A 22,810-nucleotide genomic window follows, 5' to 3' on the forward strand; every position below is an offset into this window, starting at 1 on the left:
AGAGTGCAAATACAGGGAGGTTTTGGTGAACTTGTATAGGACACTGGTTAGATATAAGCTAGAGTACTGTGTACAGGTCTGGACACCACGCTCCATGTCCCTAACTTACTCAGCTAAGACATGTGAGACACAGACAAGAATTCTGCTCCTTTTAGTTTTGTGTGTTATGGGGAAATGCTTATGAATGCTTTGGATAGAAGGCAGAAAATGTTTACAAGAATGGTTCCAGGGATGAAGCACTTCAGTTGTGATGGTAGATTGCAGAGATTGAGTCTGTTTTTCTTGGAGAGAAGGCTAAGAGGAGATTTAGTCAAGGTTTTCAAAATCATGGGCTGGAAAGAGCAAGCAAGGCAAAATAGTTCCCACTTATAAATGAATTAAGGACTAGAGGTTACAGCTTTGAAATGCTTTGTCAAAGAAGCAAATTTCTTCACACACCGAGTGATTAATATGTGAAATGCCAGGATGTTTGGTCGAGGATGGTTCAGTTGAGATATTCAAGAGGGTATTGGATGATTATTGAAATAGAAGTAATGTATAGGGTTACTGAAAAAAGGTGGGAAATTGGTACTAAATTAGAATGTTCAGAGGCTGAATGGCCTACTACAATGTAAGGATTCTGCACAGAGCAATTCTGGGATAGGATGTAACCATGGGGAGAAAGGTCACCTGTTTAGAATAATTTACCCTAGATCCAGGATCAGTTTGAATAGGGTGAACATTCTCAAAGAGACTTGGTGTTAGAGGCAGGGCCTCATTAGCTTAGTGTTTCCATGTCCCTAACTTACTCAGCTAAGACATGTGAGACATAGGTCAGAATTCTGCTCCTTTTAGTTTTGTGTGTTATGGGGAGAATCACCAGTCTTGGAGTCAGAGTCGGGGTACAATGACAGACTTTATTGTACAAGGAAATACCATTGCTCTGGGGAGAGAAAGACCCCAGCAGTACAGTGTCAGCTGTGATTCTTCTCTCGACCCAGAGCACATGTCAAGATACTTTTATACATCTATGATACAACAGGTCAGTGATTATTGTCTTTGTAACGTGGTTTGTTCATGGTATGCAGAATTGTTGATAGTTTCAATCTTGTCATTATCAGTTCCAGCACAGCCTTTGTTAATTTCAGTGCGGTTATTGTCAGTTCCAGTGTAGACATTGTCAGTTTCAATGTCTGTGCGGAAGTCCATTCCTCTAGTAATGGGCGCTAATCGCCCTTCCTGAGGAGGACAATTACTGCAGCCCTGGCTATTAGCACTTTGTATTGAGTCCGTATCAAGCTGTTAAGCATTTCTATCAAAGGTGTTGGCTGGACCCAGGCACTTCAGTGGGTGGTGTATGTTACTGATGTGTATTCTCTCTCCCACCCACCTTAAACTAATCAACTAGGTTGTGAGTGCGTTGTGCTGGCATTCTACTGGCCCCAGGCAGTGTCTGTATTTGCTCTGCTGTCTCTCTCATGATGATTTCGGTTTTTAGTGCTGACTTCCCCTGCTCCCCCCCCTCCAAAAAAAGATAGAGATCCCAGGAATCATTATCCCAATGATGACCCCAAAGTGGTGGGAGCCTGCCTGTTAGCACAGAACTCCTGACTGATGAAGGGGGTCACTATCCTTCTCCAAACATGTCCCCGGCTTGGACATGGTACAGTATAGGGTGTAATTGTCCCTAGTGCAAACAGATTTGGGAGTTTTGGGGTATCTGTCACGTAAGTCCCCTCAGAGAGAAAAACTGATCTCTTCACTGCTCGGTAACAGCAATTGTCCTGTCCTTCCATTTGTCTGTCCACCCATGTAACCTCCAATCCCCCTTGTTGGTAAGTATCGAATGGGTACGTCCATGTAGCAGAGCTGACATAGGTGCCATTAAACTGTCCACATATGAATTGACTGCCCACGGTCACATTCAAGCATGCCTGCTCGCTGTAGGTGCAGGTAAACTGTCCCCTGGTGACCGCACAGTGCTGATAGGTGAACGGAGTCTGGCCGCATGAGTCGTTTTTGGGAACCAGAGCATAAACGCATCCCCATCCCTGCCCTGTGAAACAGAGTGGGTAATTACTGGGTTTTAAATGGGTCTTCCCTTCCCTAGGCTGGGGGACCCGGCCCCTTGGGCCTGTGATCCCGTTCAGCTTCACACACCTACCCTGGAGTCCCTGCTTGTATTTCCCCATCTGCGCTCCTGAGATGTCTACTGTATACAGGTCATGAGGGGTCCACACCGGGGTGGCCACAAATAGGGATTCCACTGATCGCGCCAATGGGTAGCAGACAGTTCGGTTCCCATGCAAGCTTACGTGAGTTTTATAGAAGAGGTTATCCTCAAATCCTGACATGCTCCCGACAGTTGTGACACTTAAACACAGTGAAATACATACAGGTATATACGTTTTGCATTTAAAATAAAGTTAACAGTCAAAGTCTTTGTTTTTGTCAGGAGGTATAGTTATAATTCTGTATGGTTTGTTCTGTTGTATTTTCGGTACTCCCACCTGGATGACCGTTTTGTCTGCCGCTCCTGTTTGGACCTGGGGGCAGGTCAATGACATTAGTTTGGTTACAGGAGTCTTTAAGCTGTTTTAGTTGGGTCCAGTACTTCCATGTGCCTTTTCCTTGGATATCTATACAGGCACAGGTTGTCCCCATTTATTATCACGTCGTATGGCCCATTTCCATTCCATTGTCTGGTATGTCAGGCAGTGCTTGCACCAGGACCCGGCTTCCTGCTACTGGGACTTCAGGGAAGAATTCGAGTTCCCCTGCCCTATCCTTTTTGTCCTGTTTATCAATTATAGATTTCCGCATCCCTTTCAATTGGGCGCGTAATTCTATCACACACCGCCAAATTTTGCCTTTAGAGAACTCACATCGGTGCCACCTGTGATTATTGTTTCTGGCAATTGCGTTGTTCATCCAGTCATTAATTCAGATGGGGTTAGCCTGGTTGGCTGATTAGTGGTGGCTGTTAATCTCATTAGTATGGTCGGCAGCACTGCAGCTCATGTTGTGCCTGAGGCTTGCATAGCCTTAGCTAAAGCAGTTTTGAGCCTTCTATTCATTCTCTCTACCTTGAGCTCTGGGGGTGATAGGAAATGTGAAACTTTTTGGCAGACATTCTTCATGACTTTTCCTGTAAAATGTGTCCCTTGGTCATCTGGAGGGGTACCCCCACCGTCTAGGGATTACCACCTCTGTTAATATTCTGGCTACAGTGGTTGCAGTGCAGCTTTTGGTTGGGAATGCTTCTGACCACCCATCATAGAATTGATCTATGATGACCAGGCTGTACGTTTTTCCCACGGGAGGGTAGTAGTAAAATCCACCTGAAGGTGTTCCCAGTGTCCTATCCTAACATTTATGGGTCTCCCTGGGTTATATTGCGCACAAAACATGCATCTGCGGCAGTACTTGGCCACGCCTCTTCCCATTCCCTTCCACCACCACTCTCTCCCTAAACTTGCTATCACAGCCTCTCTGTCTGTATGGGAGAGCCCGTGGTGCAATTCAAGCAATGTGTTCTGTATACACGCTGGTGCCACCACCTTATCTGCTCACCTCTAGACACCATCCTCCTGTTTGAATGCCCCTTGCAGTTTCCATTGCTCGCTCTCTTTCTGCGGGATGTCCTCCTGCAGCTGCTGAATTTGGATAGCGCCTTTCACTAATTCAATTGTGGCTATTGCAGTCCTGTTAATGGCTTCTTGCTCTCGGGATTTCTGAGCTGCTTGGTCTGCTGCCTGGTTTCCTTTGAATTCTACCCATTTTGGACTCTCGTTTGCTGGCTCCTTTTGATGGGCTTTTATTTTTATTACTGCAGCCTCTGGCTGTTTACTGGCACGCAATAATGCCTGAATTCTTAGTGTCTGATAGGGGTTCCTCCCGCAATGGTGAACCCTCTTCTACCCCATGTCACCATGTAGTGATGGACTACACCGAAGGCACATTGATTGTCTGTATATGTGTATGTATATATCCGGACATAACTGTTTCTAACTTATCATTTACCACAGCCCTGCTGTTCGGGGCGACCCTGCTACGTATTTTCGTGACCTGTTCACGAAGAGGGTTACCTCGGCTGCACCTAGGGGGTTATCCTTTTACTCTTTCCCCTATCCTCATCCCTATCTATACCCCCACAGCTGTGCGGTTCCCTCTGCTGGGTTTTCTCCCGTATCCCTAGCTATTACCACGGACCGACTTGGGGGTAAAAAGAAGTGTCTCCCGCTTTGCCCTTCTCAATTGGAGACGGCCCTCAGTTTCACTGTGTTTAGCATCTCTACTAGGGTATGTTTATTGTGGATAATGACATTCCCTGTTATTACTCTGGGCTCGCTAAACCTAATGGTCCAAGGCAGTTTAAGGCTGCTATGCACCTGGGCAACCCGGTGACTACTGGGTTTGAGTAGTACCCAATGGGCCTTCTCCTGCTACCGTGGTCTTGGGTGACCACTGCAGAGTAAAACCCTCCCTCATTACAGTGAATGTGAAAATCCTTGCTGGGATCTGGCAGCCCTAGCCCGGGGCTGACATGAGTTGGGTTTTAAGCTGTCTCCTTCTGTTCTGGCCCCGAGGTTACAGGTTCCAAGGTGGCCTTGCATCCTTTAATTAATCTCTGGATTGGTTCAGCCAATTTTGCCAACTCTGGTATAAAGCTGCGACTGTAGTTGAATAGCTCCATGACCTTTCTGACTCCCCTGACAGTGGCAGGTCGTGGCATCTGTTGGATTGCCTTCTTGTGGTTGTTGGGCATTTCTTTGAGTCCCTGGGATATAAGGTGTCCCAGGTATAAGACTTGTGTTTTGCCAATCTGTGCCTTTGTGGGGCTGACGTTTAACCCTGCAGTTGCCAATCCTTGTAATACTAGAAATAAAGCTTCCTGGCGTCCTGGCTCAAACTCTGAGGCAATTAGGATATCATCTACATATTGGAGGGCAGTGATACCTCTGGTATATCTATTCTCTTCAGAATGTCACTCATCACCCTGTGAAAATTAGTGGGGCTGTTGTGGAACCCTTGTGGCAGGCGAGTCCATGTGTACTGTAAAAGCAAGTTTGTTCTGGGACTCACAATATAACAGGATAGACCAGAAGCGGTTGTAAAAATCTTGTGCTCAGGGGCCAAGCTGTTCAAAATAGCGGAGGGGTCTGCTACAATGGGGTGCAATTTGGGGGTGACCTTACTTAGGTTGAAAAATGTGGTGCTGGAAAAACACAGCAGGCCAGGCAGCATTCAGGGAGCAGGAGAATTGACATTTCAGGCATAAGCCCTTCTTCAGGAATCATTTCAACTCTGGTCTCTAGCATCTGCAGTCCTCACTTTCCCCTAGGTGACCTTACTTAGTCCTGTATAATCAATGGTGAGCCTGTAGCTCCCATTAGGCTGTAGTACTGGCCACGTTGAGGAATTACTTGTACTTGTGGTTTCTTTCAGGATTCCCTGTTTCATTAGTCCTTGCACTGTCTCTTTCTGCTTCGGGTTTTATTGGGTCTGGCAGTGGGACTTATGCTCCGGCCCGGGAACCCTTATCAGGTCTATGTTAACTAGACCTGTATCTAACTTAGTTTCTTCCCACGCTCTGAATCCCTCCTTTTCAAAGTTCCAGTCCCTACAGGTGACTGTAGCCACTTTAACAGATTCAAGGTGAGTTTCCCAATCTCGGTCTTCCAACCGTTCTGTCTGCGCCAAATCAATTTCCCTTTTTCACAATCATTTAGAACACTATATTCTTTCATGAGATCGTTGCCTATTATTGTGCCCTCGTTATTTTGGCATATATAGAATCTCATGTTGATATATATATTGTTTATTTCTGCAAGGGTAGTTTCACTTAGGTAAGCTGATGTTTTATCCCCTCTTACCCCAGTTAAATGAATCATTTTATTTGTGTGGGCTAAGGGTAAGTTTGTGATAGGTACGGCCATTCCTGTGTCTACTCGCATTTCACATTTTCTCCCTCCTATTACTGCGGGCATGTAAATTCTCCCCTCTCCCTTGCCCGCACAAATGGGTGCAGCTGGTTGTCAGCTCTGCTGACCTCGGGACTCCTGCAGTTCTGCAGTGTTCCGGGTGATGTTTGGGGGTACCCCATACTTTTCCCAGCATACTGCTTCTATGTGCCCTGTCCTTTTGCATTGGCTGCAGTATTTTACATTGTTCCCTGGTCTGTCCCTGCCGGCCACAGTGTCCCTGCCGGCCACAGTTGTGGCAGGATTGTTTCATTCTATTCTCGCCTCCATTCCGGGAGGCTGCTTTGTCAGGTCTTGCCTTTATGGCAGGAGCTTCTGCATCCTGCACTCCGCTAGCCCACTCGACTAGGTCATCATAATCCTGGGACATTTTTACTTCTAATTTCAGGATGGCTTGGTGGGCGCTAAAGAGCCCATCTTTAAAAGCTTGGATGAATGCCCGGTCCCCCTGATCTGGGTTTGCTTGTCCTAAGCATTCCTGATAGACCATAAATACTCATTCTCCAGATTCAGAGGCTCCTTCCTCTTTAAGTTGCTTCATGGTCGTGATCCTGCTCCAGTTCGTAGGACCATTTCCGAGCACTCTCTGGATTTTTTCTTTAAAGTCGGTGAAGGGGCCTGCTGGGCATCTAATTCAGCTGTGAGGGCAACGGCATGTGTCCACCATCCTCCCATAAAGCCTCGGGCTGCTGTGGCATCGGGTCTGCCAGCAACCTGCCTCCACCAGTCTTCTGGGCAAGCTGCCTGGACCAGCTGGTGTATGTCCCTCAGGTGTAGCTGGTGCCCTACCCATACACTATCCAGCTCTTCCCAGGACCGGGTGTTTGCGCTCCTGGACTGTAATTTGCCCATGGAGGCCATAATCTGCTGCCTCTCCCCTGGGTGAATAGTTTATAATTCGTTTTGGTTATGATTCTGTTCCTCCTCTGGTAACGGGTGCTAAGTTATACTCTTGTAGTTTATCCCCGCTGGACGGTTTCGTAAGAGGGGAGAGAGTCAATTTCTCTCTCCTCTTGTATTCTTTCTCATGTGAATTCTAGATCCTTTATCCTGTTCTCCAACTCTTTTAACTTGTTTCTGGTCCTTTCTCCACCTACTCGTGGAGGTACTCACTTGTTCAATTAGGCTGGTATACCAACATTACCCCTACCTTTTTCATTTTATTCTGTTTCTGCTTATCTATCCACTCTCTCTGTTGTGCTAATGTCTGGGATGAGTCCCAACCACTTTTCTACATTTGCTCTGTCAACCCTTGTCTGTCTGCCTTGTATTTCTCAATAAGGATACCTGCAGTATCCCCTTTAAAATTTTGATCTGCCATTTAGCAGATTGTGTACCCCAGATACCACCAACAGTAAAGTGTTCCTCACCAGTGGGGACTTCTCTACCCCCTGGCCAATAATACTGTCCCAGCATGGTCCGTACGCCCATAGCAGCCTCGTAGTAAGGTGAGCTCTCTTCTGGTGGGACCTCTCTACCCTCCCAGCCACCACTACTGACCCAACGCCTCCCGATAGGCCTAGAAACCTACCTCTAGCCCAGTGTGCTCTCTACCGGTAAGTCTCTTTACCCTCCCAGCCACCGCCACTATTCAAGCTGTATTGTTCTACTACAGACTGCCAGGGTATCACGGTTACTCACAGCGTCCATGCTCCCCACCTTGGTAACGTGTGCAACACTGAGATTTGGCTCTTGGCCAGAATGATCAACTCCTCTTCCCCACCACATTGGAAATTAAAAGTACAAACAACATCCAACTTTTAACTTAAAATCCAACTGCACTGTGCCTTGTTCACTCCTACAGAGTCCCGTGTTACCTGACTTTGCCACATGTGCTTCACAACTCCTAGTGCCCTCGGCGCTGCAATTCCCACTTCAAATTCTAACCTTTGCGTGGGAGCGCTACCCCTCTTAACAACCGGTTTAGGACAGGGCTTTTGTCAATCTACCACCTACAGTTTAGGCCACCTGCCTGCATAGCAAACACGCTTCATGTTCATTCAACCAAAAGGCATGTCAGAAAGTAAGTAAGGGCTAATCTTCAGTCCAGTCAAGGGACAGGTTATTTTCTATCGGGGGGTCCCACGTTAGTCATGGGCACAGTCAGCACATTGTCCAAGGTCTTCACCATAGTCGCTCCTCCACTTGGTCTAGGGGTTGCCCAGCAATCAATCTTCAGGGATAGCACACAAAGTCTTGGACATCATGTACCATCAGTCAGAGAGCTGCAAACGGGGCTTTGGTTAGTCATGGTGGGGGTGGCTTATTGAAGCCTAGGGCAAATACAATCCCAGGGATCCATCCATCAAGCTTTGAGGAGGGTATATGGGGCTGCTTTAAGGTTATTAATGCCACAAGGGTAGGGGAGTCAAGGTTGCAGAGGTATGTGGGTTGGAAAAGCAGAGGCATTTGTAGTGGGGACAAGGATAAACAACGACAGGGGTAAACTGAAGGAGTATGGTGGGTGCACAGAACAGCATTAAAGGAGTGCACATAAAGGAGCATCATCAAGGTGTAGTGCTATATTTCAGGGATAGGGTGCACAGCATGAATGTTCCGTGTGGTGGGTTTCCATATGGAGGGGAAAAGGGGAGGAATAGGCCTTTATGGCAGTGTTGAGTAATAGGGGACGTGAATGTTATTTTTTGTGGTGGCAGGGGGTGTAATCTGGTGACCAATCAGAGGACAGTGTGGTGTCTATCCTTTACAGTGTTCCCTGCCTTCACTTTCCAATCTTCAGATGTGAAGTTCTACAAGAAAATGGTTGGGATGATACCCACTATCGGTGGAGTCAGTGTCAGTTTGATTGGCACTAGGACATTGAAACAACAAATACATAAAGCAGCTGTTTGCAATGCCCAGCTGAGTTTAATTCGCAGTCAGTTCATTGCCTGTTTGCTGTCCATGCAGTGAGAACATGTTTAGGGCTCAGATGCTGGTCAGAGATAATTTGCACCATGTCATTGGTATTTGCAAGTTAAACTCTGGTATCTCAATGATTTTGAAGTTGGCAAAATGATATTCCAAAAAGCCAGTGTTTGACGATGGGACCCATTATTTGTCCAATTTCCAAGAATCCTATGTGAGGCCACACAACATTGTTTTATCATTTGTCATATGACTGTAATGATAGTGTAATGTTTTGCATTCGATGTGAGTCTGGGATAGGAAGGCCACCGGGTTATAGTCCAACAGGTTTAATTGGAAGCACTAGCTTTCAGAGTGCCGCTCCTTCATCAGGTGGTTATTTAAGGAAAGTTATTTCATTGGAGGCAGTGCAGAGAAAGTTCACCAGGGATGATCCTTGGTATGGAGGGATTGTCTTACGTGGAGAATCTAAACTGGCACGGCTCACTGGAATTTCGAAGAATGAGAGGTGATTTAATTAAGACATATAGAATTCTTAAGGGCTTGACAGGGTAAATACTCAGAGTATGTTTGCCCCTATGGGAGAGTCTAGGACCAGAGGGCATAATCTCAGGATAAAGGAGTACCACTTTAAGATGGAGGGAAAGACTAATTTCTTTTCTGAGGGCTAAGAGTCTTGGGATCTCCCTGCCACAGAGAGCTCTGGAGCAGAGTCCTTCTGTATATTTAAGACAGATAAATTCTCAATCAATAGGGCATCAAGGGTTACAGGGAAGGGCAGGAAGTGGACGTGAGGAATGTCAGATCAACCATGATCCTGTTAAACAGGGGAACTGGCTTGAGGGGCTGAACAGCTTACTCCTGTTCCTTTTTCTTATATGCTGTTATGGTCTAAGAGGTGACCATCATTTGCCAGGTATCTGGTGAGGGAACTGTGCGGGGTTAGCTCGGGCCAGATTTGGATGCAACAAGTGCTGGAGGAACAGGGTAGGTAATTAATGCAATTGATTGGCAAGATATGGAGGGAAAAATATGGGTGGCATGGCTCATTGGTTAGCATTGCTGCCTCACAGCGTCACGGACCTGGGTTCAGTTCCAGCCTTGGGTGACTAACTGTCGAGTTTGCACATTCTCCCTGTGTCTGCGTGGGTTTCTTCCGTTGCTCAGATTTTTCTCCCACATTCCAAAGCTGTTCAGGTTAGGTAGATTAGCTATGCTTAATTGCCCATAGTGTTCAGGGATGTATAGGCTAAGTGCATTATCAGGGAAAATGTAGAGTAACTGGGGAGGTAGGATGCACTTCAGAGGGTCGGTGTGGATTTGTTGGGCCAGATGGCCTGTTCCCACACTGTAAGGATTCTATTTTATGATTCTATGAAAACAAGTTAGGCCTTCCATCAAACATCACTCAAAAACTGAATGCAACTTGACTTAGCCAAAAAACATACAAGATTCAGCCCCTGGACTGAGCCATACCCAGCTAGCTTTATATATTATCCTCTGCTTCTGGTGCCATTAAAGTTTCAGTCAAGTAATTGAAAGATTCTCGTGTTTAGTTTCATTTTTCTGGTCGTCTTACAATTCATGCAATATTTTGAAATAAATTCCCAACAGTTGGACAACTTTGAGTTACAGTAGTAACCATGACCCCACCCTGAACAGAGAAAGATTAAGACATGAGGTGAAATCTTGACCAAATGTACTGTTTCTTCTCGACCTAATTAAAGCTGTTACCTAACATGTATTTTCTTGTTTGATTTTAGATTTGCAGCATTGATCATTGTTAACAATATTGTATTGCAGTGTGAATGATTTCCTGGTGGTGGCAGTATTGGTCTGTGGGAGGGGTTGGTTTGCTTGAACTGCAACAATAGCAGGCGCAGAGACAGACTGAGGTCTGCAGTTCTCGTGCTCAGCAGTTCCACAGGAAAGGCTGTTGGTGCTGCAGGAAAGAGAGCACCAGAATCCCAGGATCACAGAGCAACCCTGGTCACAGATAAGGGGGAGGATTTTTTAGTGTGATGTTCTTGGGGATAGGGAACCGAGGTTTGGCATGAAGGGCAGTGCAGTGATGGTCATCAGGTACCCTTTCCCACTGCCGGTCCATCAAACAGACACCGGTTGCCTTTAATTGAGGGACCAATACTCCTGATCCTTCCCTACACCTCACCTAAGGTGACTGGGTGGCTGCCTGGTTTCACAGTCATGCAGGCTGCACAGCAACAGGCTGCATCGTAATTAATAATAAGTGACAGAATGAGGCCTGAAATAGAGTCATCGAGTCATAGAGATGTACAGCATGGAAACAGACCCTTCGGTCCAACCCGTCCATGCCGACCAGATATCCCAGCCCAATCTAGTCCCACCTGCCAGCACCCGGCCCATATCCCTCCAAACCCTTCCTATTCATATACCCATCCAAATACCTCTTAAATGTTGCAATTGTACTAGCCTCCACCACATCCTCTGGCAGCTCATTCCATACACATACCACCTTCTGCGTGAAAAAGTTACCCGTTAGGTCTCTTTTATATCTTTCCCCTCTCACCCTAAACCTATGCCCTCTAGTTCTGGACTCCCCGACCCCAGGGAAAAGACTTTGTCTATTTATCCTATCCATGCCCCTCATAATTTTGTAAACCTCTATAAGGTCACCCCTCAGTCTCAGACCCTCCAGGGAAAACAGCCCCAGCCTGTTCAGCCTCTCCCTGTAGCTCAGATCCTCCAACCCTGGCAACATCCTTGTAAATCTCTTCTGAACCCTTTCAAGTTTCACAACATCTTTCTGATAAGAACGAGACCAGGATTGCATGCAATATTCCAACAGTGGCCTAACTCAATGTCCTGTACAGCCACAACATGACCTCCCAACTCCTGTACTCAATACTCTGACCAATAAAGGAAAGCATACCAAACGCTGCCTTCACTATCCTACCTACCTGCGACTCCACTTTCAAGGAGCTATGAACCTGCACTCCAAGGTCTCTTTGTTCAGCAACACTCCCTAGGCCCTTACCATTAAGTGTATAAGTCCTGCTAAGATTTGCTTTCCCAAAATGCAGCACCTCGCATTTATCTGAATTAAACTCCATCTGCCACTTCTCAGCCCATTGGCCCATCTAGTCCAGATCCTTTTGTAATCTGAGGTAACCCTCTTCGCTGTCCACTACACCTCCAATTTTGGTGTCATCTGCAAACTTACTAACTGTACCTCTTATGCTCGCATCCAAATCATTTATGTAAATGACAAAAAGTAGAGGGCCCAGCACCAATCCTTGTGGCACTCCACTGGTCACAGGCCTGCAGTCTGAAAAACAACCCTCCACCACCACCCTCTGTCTTCTACCTTTGAGCCAGTTCTGTATCCAAATGGCTAGTTCTCCCTGTATTCCATGAGATCTAACCTTGCTAATCTGTCTCCCATGGGGAACCTTGTCTTACGCCTTACTGAAGTCCATATAGATCACATCTACTGCTCTGCCCTCATCAATCGTCTTTGTTACTTCTTCGAAAAACTCAATCAAGTATGTGAGACATAATTTCCCATGCACAAAGCCATGTTGACTATCCCTAATTAGTCCTTGCCTTTCCAACTGCATGTACATCCTATCCCTGAGGATTCCCTCCAACAACTTGCCCACCACCAACGTCAGTCTCACTGGTCTATAGTTTACCTGGCTTGTCCTTACCGCCCTTCTTAAACAATGGCATCGTGTTAGCCAACCTCCAGTCTTCCGGCACCTCACCTGTGACTATCGATGATACAAATATCTCAGCAAGAGGCCCAGCAATCACTTCTCTAGCTTCCCACAGAGTTCTTGGGTACACCTGATCAGGTCCTGGGGATTTATCCTCCTTTAGCCATTTCAAGACATCCAGCACTTCCTCCTCTGTAATCTGGACATTTTGCAAGATGCCACCATCTATTTCCCTACAGTCTATACCTTCCATATCCTTTTCCATAGTAAATACTGATGCAAAATATTCATTTAGTATCTCCCCCATTTTCTGTGGCTCCACACAAAGGCCGCCTTGCTGATCTTTGAGGGGCCCTATTGTCTCCCTAGTTACCCTTTTGACGTTAATATATTTGTAAAACCCCTTTGGATTCTCCTTAATTCTATTTGCCAAAGTTATCTCATGTTCCTGTTTTGCCCTCCTGATTTCCCTCTTAAGTATACTCCTACTTCCTTTATACTCTTCTAAGGAGATTAGTTTGTACTTTGGGGCCTTAAATGGCAGTGATCTGGGAAAGTCGTCATTCAGAGCGACTATCTGTGAGTATGGGAATTCAGGTATGGCACCATCCTGCCGAAGTTAAATGCGCTTCCTGACTCTAAGCTCACCGTCAGCAAGAGTGGGTGATTCTGCTATACACAGACATGCACATGTTTGACATGTACACAGATATGTACGTGTGCAGATGTGTTAGTGCACAAAATAGCAGCCACATATATGGATACACATTTGCACAGTTAGACTTGTCCACTCCAGTATTTTTGGGTCCAACAAACAAATGTTTAGTGTGGGATTTTTTTTTTATTAGGGGTGAGACTAACTTTTCAAAATGCGCAATTAATCTTTGGAGATATTGGACTGGTGTTCTACGTCTCAGGAAATGGGAAGAAATAGCGAAGCTGTATGATGGATTGGGTGTAAGACCAGATTGAGAGTAGACAAGAGCTTTGACCGACTTATTCACCCAACTTCTCGGCACTACATGGGGGAGGCAATGGGCTAGTAGTAATATTGTTAGATTAGTAATCCAGAGATGCAGGCAATTTTCTGGGGTCTTTGGTTTGAATTCTGCCATGGCAGATAATGGAATTTGAAGTGAATAAAAAAATCTGGAATTAAGAGTCTAACAATGATCATGAAATTGTTGTCAGTTGTCAGGGAGAATCCATCTGGTTCACTAAGTTTCTTTGGAAGGAAATCTTTAATCCTTAAATAGTTTGTCCTACATATAACTCTAGACCCAGTGCAAATCGGTTGACAGTAACTGCATTATGAGCATTAAGGATGGACAATAAATGCTAGCCTAGCTAGTGACATCCCCATCCTGTCAATTCATTTTAAAAACAGCGAGATCCATTCCTCAAGGACCAATAAAGCTGGAGTTAAAAGAAAGGAGGAAAATTAGTGGATATTCCACGTTATGCAGAAACTTTTACAACTTTCCTCATGAAAACCTTTTAAAAAATGCTTAAAAAAATGATATTTTTGCACTTGTCATCTATGTTGGGAGTCTGTGCGTACATTCCTTCTTTTGCATATATTGCTTCACTTTCTGTATTTTTTCTTTTGTTTGTCATTTCTACTTTTGTTATTCAGCAATCATATTGCACAATATCTTCTCAATTTTCTCTCCAGAGATCTCTAGCTAAAACACATTTCCTATCACAATCCAGAAAAATAATTCCCTAATTATATGGCTGTGACAATATTGCCTCATTTATTCATCTGCATATTTCTAGATGCAAAACTTATAGCAAATATGAAAAAAAAACAGACAGAATCATGCACTGGTAAGTAAGATTAATGGGTGTGATTTGCCCCTTCCTGGAGATGTGTGAGAGATGGTGAGAAGAGGGTAACTTTTTCTCCAGGGCAATTCACTCCATTATTTTCCCTCCTTATCACCTCAGTGATTAAGTGCTGTTCAGGAGTCTATTCCGGACTTTGTCTAATATCTGTAAGCTAGGAAGCCTATTAATTGTATAGATATTTTCTAGTCAACCTGTTCAGAGATTTTATTACAGTCTGGAGCAACACTGTTGGCTCTGAGGTAGAGACTCTATCTACACACATACAAAAACCCCTTCCCTTCTATTTTCAAATTGAGGGCTTCCTCAACTTATCAGCAATTAAGGTCCTTAAGTGATCAATTAATGTCCACATAAAGGTTTCAACCTGCCACCCTACCCTCATGAATGAGAACATGGGCAGATTTCCTAACTCAGAAGTATTGGTGGTCTGCCTCTCAGGGTGAGGGTGGTGTTGATTGTCCAACTGCACAATTTGAGGGCAATCAGAGGAAGGGGGTGACCTCTCTTAAGGCCTTGCCTCCAACCCTCTGACCCCCATTTATCTGCAACTCCACCTCAGGACACCTTCTCACTATTGGATAACTCTAAGGAGTAGGCTTTGACCTGCAGACATTTCAGACCCAGATATAAGGCAGAGTTTGCCACAGGCCTCTCAGCATTGAAGATTCCTGTTGCATCCTCCTTTATGTCAAATTCCATTTTAAGATTTGTATTAATATGACCAAGTGCATTTTGGAACATTTCCACAAACCGCTGCTGCCCCACCCCCCTTTCTTCTCAGAAGATGTTTTGGTTATTGGTTGTTGAGGCTGCAATATGCAAATCCAGTTAGAAAACGTTCTTCTGAATTACATTTAAAATACTAGTTTAAAAGAACTGGACAAAAATAATATGATAGTGTGTCTGTCTTCCATTCAGTACCCAGTGCCAGTTCAACGATTACACAGAGCCCTTATGTCCCAAGAATTGCAATGTGTTTATCCTTAATATCTATATTTCCAGGCATTGACAGTTTCTATAGGTAAAAATTATATGCAGACTAAAAATATTAAATCAGTGCTGAAATTCAGATGTAGATGTTCTCTGATTGTTTTTCTTGCAAGCATCTCCTGGTCATGCGTTTCCTCAGATAGGTTTGTCAACTCTCTGTATTCCTCCAATTTCTATTTGCAGTGTACTCCATTTCAAAACTCTCCCAACCAGCTCTGTATGATCCCAGAGATATTAACCAACAAGGTTAAAGTCACCTTGCATTAAATTTTAAAATCTGAGGGAGAATTTTGTGCAGAAAATATTTGAATTTTAGATGAATGTTGTCAAATCTCCTGTTGTTTTGTTTTAATGCAGGCTGCGTGGAGATTTTATGCCACAAATCTCAACAGGAATGATCTCATTGCCACATGGAGATATTACGAAAGTGTCATCACCATTCCTTTCTTCAGGCATGTATGCTTGGCTCTGTTCAACTCTACAAACAAAAATGCATAATTCACTGATTTTTATTTATGATTATGTTTCTTTTTTCACTTTCATTCCCTTCCCAAATTGATCATTTATCTTAAAGCTTCAGTGTGCATGGCGTTATTATGTTCCTGATGAGAGTTCAGTTTGCGTAGCAACATGGAAGCCAATTTTGAAGGCCTTGAATACCTGAAAAAGTAGGTACCTGGGTCACTGCTTTTCCATATTTTTATTGCTGTTTTCCTTGAGTTATACCTTCATGTCTGTCTTGATTGTAATTTAAGTTATAATTTATAACAATCTGATCAATAATAAGCTTTTACAAAGCAACAAGGTGGAATTTTCATCTTTTGTTTAAAATCACAAACTGAAACTTTGCAGTTAGTTTTCCACAATTCTTTCCAAATTAATCACTCATAAAGTAAGAACAGCTTCTTATCCTTTTTAATTATTTAGTTTTTTTTCTGCAAATTGTTGTCTATTGGCTGAGTAGAATGGGATCTACCAGGCAGCCAGTGTAGTGGCTTAGTAGCTCTGTATTTGATAGCTCTGTACTTAAAAATGTACAAGCTAGGAGCAGGAGAAGGTAACTTGACCCTTTGAGCCTGCCCCATCAAGATCCCATTGTAACCTTAACTCTGCTTTCCCACCTACCCCGAAACTCTTTCACCCCCTTTCTTACCAATAAACTATCTATGTCTGCCATAAAAATAGTCAAAACTCTGGTTCTATCACCCTTTGAGGAAGAGAATTTCCTCTTTGTTATAATGGGCAGAACCTTACTTGAGGTCAGTAGTGACCCCAAGTTTTAGATTATCCCAAAAGAGGAATTATCTTTTCCACCTTGGAAGGTAGAGCTCCCTCAGCATCTTATGTGTTTTAATTAGGTCACCTCTTGTTCTTCAAAACTCCCTTCCATACAAGCCTAGTTTCTCCAATCTTTCTGTCTAACCAGCTCGTTCCAGATATTAGTCTGGTACATCTTCACTGAACTGCTTCCAAAACATTATAACTTCCCTTAAACAAGGAAATCAATGCTGAACAAAATAATCCAAATGTGGCCTCATCATGTGCCTTGGATAACTTTCCTGTTTTTGTATTCAATCCCTCCTTGCAATGAAAGATAACATTTTATTACCTTTCCTAATTAAGTGTTGTATCCATACACTAATGTTTTGTGATTCGTACCTAGAACACCCAGATTGTTCTGTATCTCCGAGCTCTGCTATCTCTCAACATGTGAAAAAACTTTTCATGCCAATGTGTACAGTGTCATAGTTTCTGACATACTTTGCTATTGGCCAGATCTCCAATCTGTATTAAGAATTATAGTACTCTACACCAATGTTCCTAACTGTAGGTCAGGTATCCATTATCGTACATCTGAAAACTGAAAAGACCTAAAAACCAAAGGTCTTTTTGGAAGTGGACCTGAACAGACCTGCAGATGCACTGAGTTCTGGGCTTTCGGAAAAAAAAAACTTTGTTTGGCCTGAATGGACCTAAAACCATTTTTTTTGTTACTGATAGGCTGAACTCAGATTGTCTCCAGGTCTATTCGGCCTCTTTGCGGAGAAAAGTCTCTTTTTGGTCTGTTTGGATTAAGCAAAGAATTTTTACAAAGGGGCCAAACAATTAGTGGACCCAAAACTAACCGTCTTTTATCTGAAAACCTGCTGGTCCAGAAGTTTCCAAATAAATGGTTGCTGACCTGAAATAAATGTTAGTGATTTATTTCCAAGTTAAGATTTACTTTTGATGAACTTAAAAAAAAATGTGGTTTAATGATGTAACTGGAGAATCTATTTTCACCATTAAACCAATGTATTTAATAAGACATTTTAGATCCATTTAGGCTGCAGCTATATGCAATACAAAATATCTATATGAGATCGACACACCAGCCTTAACATCAGCAGAAGCCTGGGGAAACAGCATGAATGGTTACAAGTCTTACCCCAGTCAATTAAAATAACCCTGCAAAAATTCTACACTGACTGCTTTTTCAGAGTTTACAAGTTAAACAACAGCTACTTTAAGTAAGCACTTCTTTATAAAGATTAGGAGGTTTTACCAAAATGAATATTTCACAGAATGTTGCCTCAAAACAAATTTTAAAATAACGTTTAAAATTAAACACCTGACAATTGATGCCTTTGTGACAGTTCTATCTAGTGCTGTGGTGGGAGATTGTGAAAATGCAGAAAATAAAATGCTGACAAGACCGAAGTACTGATCAGCTCAGTTTTCAAATGTCCTCTAGGATACACGTACCTACAATGATGTGTATTTTTTTTATTTTTCTAGAGTACAAAAGTCATCTACTTGATGCCAGCTACTTTCTGTCTCCTTTTGTGTGGTTTGATACTTGAGATTCTCAAGAAAGCTTCTAATCTCAGCAAGCAGACAAGCATAAAACTCTCTAATAGTACGATTTTATAAGCATGCACTGGTAAAATCTGAAAATAAAAAATGGAAAGGAAGGTTAATATTGGCAGATATCCTTCATCACAATCCCTGCTGACATCAATCAGCACAATATAGGTAGCAAAGCTTTCTTTTATTTTGATAATGGCAAAATAGGTTTCAAACTATAATAAGTAATTATTACGTTACTGAGCCAATTTTGACTATGGTAAGAAAGAATTGACAAACAGGTTTACATTACAGTATTGGAAAGAAAAATGTCCCAGGGGGCAAGGACAAAATTGATTTGGTCGAAGCTGAGAAGCTCTATGGGCCACCATCCATAGAGGAACAAACTTGTAAGGAACCCACTCACATCTGAATGAATTGAGAGTTATTATAATGGAGGACTTTAATTATTCAAATATAGAATGGAATAATAATAGCGTAAAAGGAAGAGAAAAGCAAGAGTTCGAGTGTGTTCAAGACTATTTTCTTACTCCGTATGTTTCCAGTCAGCAAAGAAGGAGGCACTGCTGGATCGAGTTCTTGGGAATTAGGTGGGATGCATCAAATGGATCAAATGTCAGCAGGGCAACATTAAAATGTGTGTGATCCTGATATCATACGGTCTAGCTTACCTTCAGAAAAGGACAAGGAGCAATGCAGAATTCAAGTAACTAATGGGAGGAGGACTAACTTCAATTGAGTAAGAAGGAATTTGGAAAGAATAATTGGTACCCAAACTGCACCCTGGGGACAGTCAAGTTACATTTCCAGAGGAGGGAAAAGTCAGGCAAACAAATTTAGAGCCCCACTGAATGACCAAGGAGATGGAGAGGAAAACAGCAGAAAAAGGGTGCATTTCACAGATATAAGGAACATGAATAGACTACTTTGACCTTTAAGCCTGCTTTGCCAGTCAATAAGGTCATGGCTGATCTGAGTTTTAACCACAGCTCCATATTCCTCATAATCTTTCATTCCCTTGGGTAATCAAGAATGTTATCTACCTCCACTTTAAAAATATTCAAATATTCTGCATCCACTACCTTTTGAGGAAGTAAATTCTAAAGACACTGGACTCTAAATTTCCTAATCTCCGTCTTAAATGGTGACCTTTTATTTTTAAACCATGACCCTAGTTTTAGTTATATCAATGGATAACATAATTGAGAGCCAGGTTGAAGGTAACAAGTTCAGAGGGGAGGTGAAGAAACAAGTAAGAGATGTAAAGGGGGAGAATGACAAGACAGAGAGATGGCAATGCAAACATTGTCTGTAGGCACATTAGTAATCAAAAGGCGCTGAAAGGAATAAAATCAAACATTAATCTCAAAGTGAGTCAATGCATGGGTGCAGTGGTATGGCTGAGGTACTAAATGAGTACTTTGCATCTTATATTTAGGAAGGAAGACGTTACAGCCAAACTCATTGAAAGAGGACATGGTTGACAGGCTAAAAAAAGATTAAGTGGAGGTAATTGGTAGACTGGCTATACAAAAAGTTCTGGATTAGAGGTGCTGGAAAAGCACAGCAGTTCAGGCAGCATCCGAGGAGCAGTAATATTCCTGATGAACGACTTTTGCCCGAAACGTCAATTTAACTGCTCCTCAGATGCTGCCTGAACTGCTGTGCTTTTCCAGCACCTCTAATCCAGAATCTGGTTTCCAGCATCTGCAGTCATTGTTTTTACCTATAGAAAAATTGATAAATCACCAGGATTGAATGAGATGCACTTAAGGACACTGAATGTTACAACGGTGGAATTTACAGAGGTACTAACCATAATTTTACAAACCTCTTTATATATAGAAGCAGTGCTGGGGGCCTAGACGATTACGAATGTTGCACCGTTCTTCAAAAGAGGGTGTACGTGGATTAACTCGGCAACAAGAGGCCAGTCAGATTAAACTGGTGATGGGGAAGCTTTCAGAAAACATGCTTTTATTAGCAGTCCCTCAGGCAAATGTGGATTAATTTAGGAAAGCTGACAAAGTTTGTGAAGGGAAATTATGTTTAAACAGCTTAGTTGAGTCCTTTGATGAGGTAATGGAGGAAATTGATGAGGGTGAGGCAGATGATGTGGTCTACATGGACTTCCAAAAACAATTTTATGAAGTGCAACATAAAAGGCTTGTAAACAATGTTGCAAGCTTGTGGAAGAAAAGGGACAGTAGCAGCATGTGTGTTTAAATGGCTGTACGATAGGAAACAGACAGTGGTGGTGAAAGATTATTTTTCAACTGGAAAATGTAAATTGGTTCCTCAAGGGTTGGATCCCTAATTTTTTTAATAAGTTAAATCCCCCACTTACCATTGGCTTAGTCCATATTGATTTGCTTTAAACTCATTCAGAAAACAGGGAATAGTTATCAGTTTGATATTAGGAAGTTCACTGTAACATTACTTGCTACAAACTTCCTGTTCTATGACCTGCACATCCTAAATGCACATATGATAGTCCCCCACCCCCACCGCTTTTTTAGGGTCAGGGCACCTCTTCCCTCTGATCCTGTCCTCAGTCTTAGGGACCCTCTTTCCCCCCAGCTCCCACTCTAACCTAGTATATGCTGTCACAACTAGGGGCTCCTTCAACTGGTTCCTCCTCCACCATTCCCACTCCTGCCCTGACTTTCTCAACTATTACCTGCAGTGAACAACTTCTGCCACTAGAGAGAGCTTGGTCAACCTGAAACCAGGCAACTGGTGAGCTTAATATTTTTTGATGTTTAGTTTTCATATTTTAAATGTATTTCTTTTATGTTTTTAATTTTATTCTATTTTGAAGTGATTCCCTTTATGAAGCAGCATTTCAACTTTTTTTTCTGCTCAGGAAGGCCCAAAGTAGCTACAGTAATTATATTCAGTGGTTTAGATTAGATTAGATTAGATTACAGTGTGGAAACAGGCCCTTCGGCCCAACAAGTCCACACCGACCCGCCGAAGCGAAACCCACCCATCGCCCTACATTTACCCCTTATCTAACACTACGGGCAATTTAGTATGGCCAATTCACCTGACCCTGCACATCTTTGTGACTGTGGGAGGAAACCGGAGCACCCGGAGGAAACCCACGCAGACACGGGGAGAACGTGCAAACTCCACACAGTCAGTCGCCTGAGGCGGGAATTGAACCCGGGTCTCTGGCGCTGTGAGGCAGCAGTGCTAACCACTGTGCCACCGTGCCGCCCACAAATTTACTTTTAATAAATTATTGCATCCAGGAATGAGCAGCACTACACATGTATGGTTCAGTGTTTCAACTCGTATTGTGTATCTGGGGAAGATGTCTAAATGTTTTAATATTGATTCGGGAATCTATGATACTTACCTAAAAATAACTTTAAGTGAAGTTATGTTGCAACAACTTTAAGTGAAGACTTACTGGATATATTAATGACAGAATTGGGTATACAGAACGCAGTTTCAAAATTTGTAGATGACACAAAATTTGTAAATATAGTGAACTGTGACCACAGTTCCATCAAATTTCAAAAAAAGGCTGGCAGAATGGGCAGACAATTGGTTTATGAAATTTAACAGAGAGAAATAGGAAGTGATTCATTTCTGTAGATCAAATGAGTATCTGGAGTTATCTGTTCACAGGTTATTGGTAGTGGCAGGTTATTGGTAGTGGCAGAGCAGGTTGAGAGAACTTTTAATAAAGCACATAGGATTCTGAATTCTATAAATCAGGAGGAAATTCTATTTTAGCATCAGCTGGAGTATTGCATCTGATTCTAGTCACCAGATTTTGGGAAAGATGTGATAGTACTAGAAAGGATACAAAAGAGTAGTTCCAGCAGTGAGGTTATGTGGATAGATTGGAGAAACTGGGTGTATTCTTCTTGGGACTCTTTGCTACCTTCTTCCCAGCACACACACCCCGCCACCACCACCATTTATCTCTCCACCTAGAGGCTTCCTGCCTCTATTCCTGATGAAGAACGTTTGCCTGAAACGTCAATTTTCCTGCTCCTCAGATGCTGCCTGACCTGCTTTGCTTTTCCAGCACCACTCTGAGCTAAACTCTGGTTTCCAGCATCTACAGTCCTCACTTTTGCCCTGTCTATTCTTCTTGGAGAAGATTAAAAGAGATTTGGTATAAGTGTTCAAAATCAAGAGATTTCTGGACACATTAGATAGGATGCAACATTCTGTTACCAGGGAGAGTGAGGGCCAGTGGACACCAATTTGCTATAGTTGACAAAAAAAAGTGATGGCAACATGAGAGGAAGTTTTTCCATGCAATGATTGGCTGAGCTGTCAAATCTGTGAGTGTGTTATCCAGGCCTTCAAAAAACAATTGGACATCAGTAACCAGCAGCGTCTGGCCACATCAGGTACAGGTACTGCACAGGGACAGGCACCCAGCCCACCGTTTGGACCCAGGTTGCCTACCAGAGATGCTTGCTTCCTCTCAGCATATTTAACTAGTGCCTAGCAGGCCTTCTCTTGCAGTACCAGTTGGTGCATTCATACATCCAGGCAGTTGATTGTTGTTCAGCCATTCCAGGACATGAGCATGGTGTCATACGGGAGTGTACCCATCACTATCAT

At 43.2% G+C, this 22,810-nt stretch overlaps 1 protein-coding gene across 1 annotated transcript in view; it reads left to right on the forward strand.

The window, feature by feature from the left end:
* Positions 1–22,810, forward strand: part of kcnq3 (potassium voltage-gated channel, KQT-like subfamily, member 3) — a 435,667-nt gene that overhangs the window by 330,342 nt on the left and 82,515 nt on the right. Inside the window, exon 8 of the mRNA XM_043688263.2 lies at positions 15,728–15,822. Within this exon, the coding sequence (XP_043544198.1) occupies positions 15,728–15,822 (95 nt within the window). The remainder of the gene's footprint in view (positions 1–15,727; positions 15,823–22,810) is intronic.

The sequence above is a fragment of the Chiloscyllium plagiosum genome, unplaced genomic scaffold (genome assembly GCF_037043375.1).
Source record: "Chiloscyllium plagiosum isolate Xiang-an unplaced genomic scaffold, Cpla_swu_hap1 HiC_scaffold_4, whole genome shotgun sequence".
Lineage (NCBI taxonomy): Eukaryota > Metazoa > Chordata > Chondrichthyes > Orectolobiformes > Hemiscylliidae > Chiloscyllium > Chiloscyllium plagiosum.